We start from the raw sequence: 10,478 nt of genomic DNA on the forward strand, positions 1-10,478 counted from the left end.
AAGCTGTTCAGCAGTCTGATGGCTTGGGGGTAGAAGCTGTTCAGCAGTCTGATGGCTTGGGGGTAGAAGCTGTTCAGCAGTCTGATGGCTTGGGGGTAGAAGCTGTTCAGCAGTCTGATGGCTTGGGGGTAGAAGCTGTTCAGCAGTCTAATGGCTTGGGGGTAGAAGCTGTTCAGCAGTCTGATGGCTTGGGGGTAGAAGCTGTTCAGCAGTCTGATGGCTTGGGGATAGAAGCTGTTCAGCAGTCTAATGGCTTGGGGGTAGAAGCTGTTCAGCAGTCTGATGGCTTGGGGTAGAAGCTGTTCAGCAGTCTGATGGCTTGGGGTAGAAGCTGTTCAGCAGTCTGATGGCTTGGGGGTAGAAGCTGTTCAGCAGTCTGATGGCTTGGGGGTAGAAGCTGTTCAGCAGTCTGATGGCTTGGGTTAGAATCTGTTCAGCAGTCTAATGGCTTGGGGATAGAAGCTGTTCAGCAGTCTGATGGCTTGGGGGTAGAAGCTGTTCAGCAGTCTGATGGCTTGGGTTAGAATCTGTTCAGCAGTCTGATGGCTTGGGGGTAGAAGCTGTTCAGCAGTCTGATGGCTTGGGGGTAGAAGCTGTCTCTTGGGGGTAGCAGTCTGATGGCTTGGGGGTAGAAGCTGTTCAGCAGTCTGATGGCTTGGGGATAGAAGCTGTTCAGCAGTCTGATGGCTTGGGGATAGAAGCTGTTCAGCAGTCAAATGGCTTGGGGGTAGAAGCTGTTCAGCAGTCTGATGGCTTGGGGATAGAAGCTGTTCAGCAGTCAAATGGCTTGGAGACTTTTGGTCCCAGACTTGGTGCTCCAGGACCGCTCCACATGGCAGGAGATGTTGAGCTTCATCGACTGTCTGTTTCTTGTTGGAGTATTGCATGAAAGGAACATAGTCTGTGGTAGATTGTGAAATGCGGCATCTTTTTTCTTGAGAAGTCTTTGGCGGGGAGACAGATGCTGTGGGATTATTTCTCCAGGGAGGCTCTACATATCTCCACATCACACTGTTTGTTCTAGAAAGAACAGGTGTTAAACAGATTGACCTCAGAGACAGCCCTGTGAGGAGGGAGGACCCAAGGAGAATACCATTAGACAAAGACAGAGGGGATTACCCAAGGAGCATACATTCTACAGACAACCTCCTCTAGTGTAACATTCTACAGACAATATCCTCAACTTTAACATTCTACAGAGACAGTAACCTCCTCTAGTTTAACATTCTACAGAGACAGTAGTTTAACATTCTACAGAGACAGTAACCTCCTCTAGTTTAACATTCTACAGAGACAGTAACCTCCTCTAGTTTAACATTCTACAGAGACAGTAACCTCCTCTAGTGTAACATTCTACAGACAACCTCCTCAACTTTAACATTATACAGAGACAGTTACCTCCTCTAGTTTAACATTCTACAGAGACAGTAACCTCCTCTAGTGTAACATTCTACAGACAACCTCCTCAACTTTAACATTATACAGAGACAGTAACCTCCTCTAGTTTAACATTCTACAGAGACAGTAACCTACTCTAGTTTAACATTATACAGACAACCTCCTCAACTTTAACATTCTACAGAGACATTAACCTCCTCTAGTTTAACATTATACAGAGACAGTAACCTCCTCTAGTGTAACATTCTACAGACAACCTCCTCAACTTTAACATTCTACAGAGACATTAACCTCCTCTAGTTTAACATTCTACAGAGACAGTAACCTCCTCTAGTTTAACATTCTACAGAGACATTAACCTCCTCTAGTTTAATATTCTACAGAGACAGTAACCTCCTCTAGTTTAACATTCTACAGAGACAGTAACCTCCTCTAGTTTAACATTCTACAAAGACAGTAACCTCCTCTAGTGTAACATTCTACAGACAACCTCCTCAACTTTAACATTATACAGAGACAGTAACCTCCTCTAGTTTAACATTATACAGAGACAGTAACCTCCTCTAGTTTAACATTCTACAGAGACATTAACCTACTCTAGTTTAACATTCTACAGAGACAGTAACCTCCTCAACTTTAACATTCTACAGAGACAGTAACCTCCTCTAGTTTAACATTCTACAGAGACAGTAACCTCCTCAACTTTAACATTATACAGAGACAGTAACCTCCTCTAGTTTAACATTCTACAGAGACAGTAACCTCCTCTAGTTTAACATTCTACAGAGACAGTAACCTCCTCTAGTTTAACATTATACAGAGACAGTAACCTCCTCTAGTTTAACATTCTACAGAGACAGTAACATCCTCTAGTTTAACATTCTACAGAGACAGTAACCTCCTCTAGTTTAACATTCTACAGAGACAGTAACCTCCTCTAGTTTAACATTCTACAGAGACAGTAACCTCCTCTAGTTTAACATTCTACAGAGACAGGAACATCCTCTAGTTTAACATTATACAGAAACAGTAACCTCCTCTAGTTTAACATTCTACAGAGACAGTAACCTCCTCTAGTTTAACATTCTACAGAGACAGTAACCTCCTCTAGTTTAACATTCTACAGAGACAGTAACCTCCTCTAGTTTAATATTCTACAGAGACAGTAACCTCCTCTAGTTTAACATTCTACAGAGACAGTAACCTCCTCTAGTTTAACATTATACAGAGACAGTTCCTCTAGTTTAACATTCTACAGAGACAGTAACCTCCTCTAGTTTAACATTCTACAGAGACAGTAACCTCCTCTAGTTTAACATTCTACAGAGACAGTAACCTCCTCTAGTTTAACATTCTACAGAGACAGTAACCTCCTCTAGTTTAACATTCTACAGAGACAGTAACCTCCTCTAGTTTAACATTCTACAGAGACAGTAACCTCCTCTAGTTTAACATTCTACAGAGACAGTAACCTCCTCTAGTTTAACATTCTACAGAGACAGTAACCTCCTCTAGTTTAACATTCTACAGGAACCTCCTCTAGTTTAACATTCTACAGAGACAGTTACCTCCTCTAGTTTAACATTCTACAGAGACAGTAACCTCCTCTAGTTTAACATTCTACAGAGACAGTAACCTCCTCTAGTTTAACATTCTACAGAGACAGTAAACATTCTACAGAGACAGTAACCTCCTCTAGTTTAACATTCTACAGAGACAGTAACCCTCAAGTTTGTGCTGTTAATCTCATCTACCTCCTCTAGTTTAACTTCTACAGAGACAGTAACCTCCTCTAGTTTAACATTCTACAGAGACAGTAACCTCCTCTAGTTTAACATTCTACAGAGACAGTAACCTCCTCTAGTTTACAGAGAGACAGTAACCTCCTCTAGTTTAACATTCTACAGATATTACAACCCTCCTCTAGTTTAACATTCTACAGAGACAGTAACCTCCTCTAGTTTAATTCTACAGAGACAGTATTATACAGAGACAGTAACCTCCTCTAGTTTAACAGATTTAAGATATTACTACAGCCCAGATCTGTAAGCCTATTACTCTATTTTAACATTACTACAGAGACATTAACTGTCTGTTTAACATTCCAGATATTACTCCTCTAGTTTAACATTCTACAGAGACAGTAACCTCCTCTAGTTTAACATTTACTACAGACAGAACTGTCCTCAGATAGTAACCTCATTTACAGAGATATTACTCTGTCTATTTACAGGCCAGATATTACTGTTTACAGCCCAGATCTTTTAACATTATACAGAGACATTACCTCCCCAGATATTAGTTTAACATTTACAGAGACAGATAACCTGTTTACCCCATGATATTACTAGTTTAACAGATATTACTGTCTACAGAGACAGGAGATATTACTCTAGTTTTTACATTATGTTTACAGGATATTACTGTCTGTTTACAGCTCAGATATTACTGTTTAAGCATATTACTGTCTGTTTTTACAGCCAGATATTACTGTCTCAGCTTCAGACTGCTGTTTACACAGATATACTGAGACAGTATTACTGTCTCAGCCCAGATATTACTGTCTGTTTACAGCATATTACTGTCTGTTTACAGAGATATTACTGTCTTTTACAGCCTATTACTGTCTGTTTACTATTACTGTCTTTTACAGCAGATATTACTGTCTGTTTACAGCCCAGATATTACTGTCTGTTTACAGCCCAGATATTACTGTCTGTTTACAGCCCAGATATTACTGTCTGTTTACAGCCCAGATATTACTGTCTGTTTACAGCCCAGATATTACTGTCTGTTTACAGCCCAGATATTACTGTTTACAGCCCAGATATTACTATCTATTTACAGCCCAGATATTACTGTTTACAGCCCAGATATTACTGTATTACTGTTTACAGGCCAGATATTACTGTCTGTTTACAGCCCAGATATTACTGTTTACAGCCCAGATATTAGTCTGTTTACAGCCCAGATATTACTGTTTACAGCCCAGATATTACTGTTTACAGCCCAGATATTACTGTCTGTTTACAGCCCAGATATTAGTCTGTTTACAGCCCAGATATTACTGTCTGTTTACAGCCCAGATATTACTGTCTGTTTACAGCCCAGATATTACTGTCTGTTTACAGCCCTGTCTGTTTACAGAGATATTACTGTCTGTTTACAGCCCAGATAGCCCAGATATTACTGTCTGTTTACAGCCCAGATATTACTGTCTTTTACAGCCCAGATATTACTGTCTGTTTACAGCCCAGATATTACAGTAGATATCTGTTTACAGCCCAGATATTACTGTTTACAGCCCAGATATTACTGTCTGTTTACAGGCCAGATATTACTGTCTTACAGCCCAGATATTACATCTTTTACAGCCCAGATATTACTGTCTGTTTACAGAGATATTACTGTCTGTTTACAGCCCAGATATTACTGTCTGTTTACAGCCCAGATATTACTGTCTGTTTACAGCCCAGATATTACTGTCTGTTTACAGCCCAGATATTACTGTCTGTTTACAGCCCAGATATTACTGTTTACAGCCCAGATATTACTGTCTATTTACAGCCCAGATATTACTGTTTACAGCCCAGATATTACTGTCTGTTTACAGCCCAGATATTACTGTCTGTTTACAGCCCAGATATTACTGTTTACAGCCCAGATATTACTGTCTATTTACAGCCCAGATATTACTGTCTGTTTACAGCCCAGATATTACTGTTTACAGCCCAGATATTACTGTTTACAGCCCAGATATTACTGTTTACAGCCCAGATATTACTGTCTTTACAGTTTACAGCCCAGATATTACTGTCTGTTTACAGCCCAGATATTACTGTTTTTACAGGCCAGATATTACTGTCTGTTTACAGCCCAGATATTACTGTCTTCTTACAGCCCAGATATTACTGTCTGTTTACAGCCCATATATTACTGTTTACAGCCCAGATATTACTGTCTGTTTACAGCCCAGATATTACTGTCTGTTTACAGCCCAGATATTACTGTCTGTTTACAGCCCAGATATTACTGTTTACAGCCCAGATATTACTGTCTGTTTACAGCCCAGATATTACTGTCTGTTTACAGCCCAGATATTACTGTTTACAGCCCAGATATTACTGTCTGTTTACAGCCCAGATATTACTATCTGTTTAGATATTATATTTACTGTCTGTTATTACAGATATTACTGTCTGTTTACAGCCCAGATATTACTACAGCCCAGATATTACTGTCTGTTTACAGCCCAGATATTACTGTCTGTTTACAGCCCAGATATTACTGTTTACAGCCCAGATTACAGAGATATTACTGTTTACAGCCCAGATATTACTGTCTGTTTACAGCCCAGATATTACTGTCTGTTTACAGCCCAGATATTACTGTTTACAGCCCAGATATTACTGTCTGTTTACAGCCCAGATATTACTGTCTGTTTACAGCCCAGATATTACTGTTTACAGCCCAGATATTACTGTCTGTTTACAGCCCAGATATTACTGTTTACAGCCCAGATATTACTGTCTGTTTACAGCCCAGATATTACTGTTTACAGCCCAGATATTACTGTCTGTTTACAGCCCAGATATTACTGTCTGTTTACAGCCCAGATATTACTGTCTGTTTACAGCCCAGATATTACTGTCTGTTTACAGCCCAGATATTACTGTCTGTTACAGCCCAGATATTACTGTCTGTTTACAGCCCAGATATTACTGTCTGTTTACAGCCCAGATATTACTGTCTGTTTACAGCCCAGATATTACTGTCTGTTTACAGCCCAGATATTACTGTCTGTTTACAGCCCAGATATTACTGTCTGTTTACAGCCCAGATCTGTTTACAGCCCAGATATTACTGTCTTTTACAGCCCAGATATTACTGTCTGTTTACAGCCCAGATATTACTGTCTGTTTACAGTCCAGATATTACTGTCTGTTTACAGAGATATTACTGTCTGTTTACAGCCCAGATATTACTGTCTGTTTACAGCCCAGATATTACTGTCTGTTTACAGCCCAGATATTACTGTTTACAGCCCAGATATTACTATCTATTTACAGCCCAGATATTACTGTCTGTTAACAGCCCAGATATTACTGTTTACAGCCCAGATATTACTGTTTACAGCCCAGATAATACTGTCTGTTTACAGCCCAGATATTGCTGTCTGTTTACAGCCCAGATATTACTGTCTGTTTACAGCCCAGATATTACTGTTTACAGCCCAGATATTACTGTCTGTTTACAGCCCAGATATTACTGTTTTTACAGCCCAGATATTACTGTCTGTTTACAGCCCAGATATTACTGTTTGTTTTACTGTTTACAGCCCAGATATTACTGTCTGTTTACAGCCCAGATATTACTGTCTGTTTACAGCCCAGATATTACTGTCTGTTTACAGCCCAGATATTACTGTTTACAGCCCAGATATTACTGTCTGTTTACAGCCCAGATATTACTGTCTGTTTACAGCCCAGATATTACTGTCTGTTTACAGCCCAGATATTACTGTCTGTTTACAGCCCAGATATTACTGTCTGTTTACAGCCCAGATATTACTGTCTGTTTACAGCCCAGATATTACTATCTGTTGTCTGTTTACAGCCCAGATATTACTGTCTGTTTACAGCCCAGATATTACTGTCTGTTTACAGCCCATATTTACTGCCCAGATATTACTGTTTACAGCCCAGATATTACTGTCTGTTTACAGCCCAGATATTACTGTTTACAGCCCAGATATTACTGTCTGTTTACAGCCTGTTTACAGATATTAATGTTTACTTTACAGCCCAGATATTACTGTCTGTTTACAGCCCAGATATTACTGTTTACAGCCCAGATATTACTGTCTGTTTACAGCCCAGATATTACAGATATTACTCTGTTTACTGTTTACAGGATATTACTGTCCTGTTTACAGCCCAGATATTACTGTCTGTTTACAGCCCAGATATTACTGTTTATTACAGCCCAGATATTACTGTTTACAGCCCAGATATTACTGTCTGTTTACAGCCCAGATATTACTGTTGATCAGCCCAGACTTACTGTCTGTTTACATCAGGGTCTACTGTTTACTAGATATTACTGTCTGTTTACAGCCCAGATCTGTCTGTTTACAGCCCAGATATTACTGTCTGTTTACTACTGTCTGTTTACATCCCAGATATTACTGTCTGTTTACAGCCCAGATACTGTCTGTTTACAGCCCAGATATTACTGTCTGTTTACAGGATATTACTGTTTCACTACTGTACTGTTTACAGTCTGTTTACAGATCAGGGACTACTGTCTGTTTACAGCCCAGATATTACTGTCTGTTACAGCAGATATTACTGTTTATCAGGGACTATGTCTGTTTACAGCCCAGATATTACTGTCTGTTAATCAGATATTACTGTTTACATCCCAGATATTACTGTCTGTTTACAGCCCAGATATTACTGTCTGTTTACAGCCCAGATACTGTCCCAGATATTACTGTCTGTTTACAGCCCATATATTACTGTTTACACCCCAGATATTACTGTCTGGTATTTTACTGTCTGTTTACAGCCCAGATATTACTATCTGTTTCCAGCCCAGATATTACTGCTTACAGCCCAGATTTTACTGTCTGTTTACAGCCCAGATATTACTGTCTGTTTACAGCCCAGATATTACTGTTTACAGCCCAGATATTACTGTCTGTTTACAGCCCAGATATTACTGTCTGTTTACAGCCCAGATATTACTATCTGTTTACAGCCCAGATATTACTATCTGTTTATCAGGGATTACTGTCTGTTTACAGAGATATTACTGTCTGTTTACAGCCCAGATATTACTGTCTGTTTACAGCCTGTTTATTACTGTCTGTTTATCAGGGACTACTGTCTGTTTACAGCCCAGATATTACTGTCTGTTTACAGCCCAGATATTACTGTCTGTTTACAGCCCAGATATTACTGTCTGTTTACAGCCCAGATATTACTCAGCCCAGATATTACCTGATGTTTACAGGATACTACTGTCTGTTGTTTATCAGGTTTACAGCCTGTCTGTTACTGTCTGTTTACAGGACTACAGTCTGTTACTCAGATATTGTCTGTTAACAGGGACTACTCAGTTAATCAGGGACTACTGCTGTATCTGCACAATGCTAATCATATAGCCTCAGACAAACTAGTGCACAGGGCCACTATCATGGGAATGTTGGCATGGCATCTGTCTGTTCTCAGGGACTACTTCTGTTAATCAGGGACTACTGTCTGTTAATCAGGTAGCCTACTGTCTGTTAGGTACAGCAGCAGGAACTACTGTCTGTTGATCAGGGACTACTGTCTGTTAATCAGGGACTACTGTCTGTTAGATCAATCAGGGACTACTGTCTGTTAATCAGGGACTACTGGACTACTGTCTGTTAATCAGGGACTACTGTCTGTTAATCAGGGACTACTGTCTGTTAATCAGGGACTACTGTCTGTTAATCAGGGACTACTGTCTGTTAATCAGGGACTACTGTCTGTTAATCAGGGACTACTGTCTGTTAATCAGGGACTACTGTCTGTTAATCAGGGACTACTGTCTGTTAATCAGGGACTACTGTCTGTTAATCAGGGACTACTGTCTGTTAATCAGGGACTACTGTCTGTTAATCAGGGACTACTGTCTGTTAATCAGGGACTACTGTCTGTTAATCAGGGACTACTGTCTGTTAATCAGGGACTACTGTCTGTTAATCAGGGACTACTGTCTGTTAATCAGGGACTACTGTCTGTTAATCAGGGGACTACTGTCTGTTAATCAGGGACTACTGTCTGTTAATCAGGGACTACTGTCTGTTAATCAGGGACTACTGTCTGTTAATCAGGGACTACTGTCTGTTAATCAGGGACTACTGTCTGTTAATCAGGGACTACTGTCTGTTAATCAGGGACTACTGTCTGTTAATCAGGGACTACTGTCTGTTAATCAGGGACTACTGTCTGTTAATCAGGGACTAGGACTACTGTCTGTTAATCAGGGACTACTGTCTGTTAATCAGGGACTACTGTCTGTTAATCAGGGACTACTGTCTGTTAATCAGGGACTACTGTCTGTTAATCAGGGACTACTGTCTGTTAATCAGGGACTACTGTCTGTTAATCAGGGACTACTGTCTGTTAATCAGGGACTACTGTCTGTTAATCAGGGACTACTGTCTGTTAATCAGGGACTACTGTCTGTTAATCAGGGACTACTGTCTGTTAATCAGGGACTACTGTCTGTTAATCAGGGACTACTGTCTGTTAATCAGGGACTACTGTCTGTTAATCAGGGACTACTGTCTGTTAATCAGGGACTACTGTCTGTTAATCAGGGACTACTGTCTGTTAATCAGGGACTACTGATCAGGGACTACTGTCTGTTAATCAGGGACTACTGTCTGTTAATCAGGGACTGTTAATCAGGGACTACTGTCTGTTAATCAGGGACTACTGTCTGTTAATCAGGGACTACTGTCTGTTAATCAGGGACTACTGTCTGTTAATCAGGGACTACTGTCTGTTAATCAGGGACTACTGTCTGTTACTACTGTCTGTTAATCAGGTCTGTTAATCAGGGACTACTGTCTGTTAATCAGGGACTACTGTCTGTTAATCAGGGACTACTGTCTGTTAATCAGGGACTACTGTCTGTTAATCAGGGACTACTGTCTGTTAATCAGGGACTACTGTCTGTTAATCAGGGACTACTGTCTGTTAATCAGGGACTACTGTCTGTTAATCAGGGACTACTGTCTGTTAATCAGGGACTACTGTCTGTTAATCAGGGACTACTGTCTGTTAATCAGGGACTACTGTCTGTTAATCAGGGACTACTGTCTGTTAATCAGGGACTACTGTCTGTTAATCAGGGACTACTGTCTGTTAATCAGGGACTACTGTCTGTTAATCAGCAGGGACTACTGTCTGTTAATCAGGGACTACTGTCTGTTAATCAGGGACTACTGTCTGTTAATCAGGGACTACTGTCTGTTAATCAGCAGGGACTACTGTCTGTTAATCAGGGACTACTGTCTGTTAATCAGGGACTACTGTCTG

The 10,478-nt window shown here is 40.3% G+C and overlaps 1 protein-coding gene across 1 annotated transcript in view; it reads left to right on the forward strand.

The window, feature by feature from the left end:
• Positions 1-782: 782 nt before the first annotated feature.
• Positions 783-10,478, forward strand: part of LOC135531479 (ankyrin-3-like) — a gene marked incomplete at its 3' end in the record, with an annotated part of 84,757 nt that continues 75,061 nt past the window's right edge. The window contains exon 1 of the mRNA XM_064959511.1: positions 783-872. Within this exon, the coding sequence (XP_064815583.1) occupies positions 783-872 (90 nt within the window). The remainder of the gene's footprint in view (positions 873-10,478) is intronic.

Source organism: Oncorhynchus masou, unplaced genomic scaffold, assembly GCF_036934945.1.
Source record: "Oncorhynchus masou masou isolate Uvic2021 unplaced genomic scaffold, UVic_Omas_1.1 unplaced_scaffold_1597, whole genome shotgun sequence".
Lineage (NCBI taxonomy): Eukaryota > Metazoa > Chordata > Actinopteri > Salmoniformes > Salmonidae > Oncorhynchus > Oncorhynchus masou.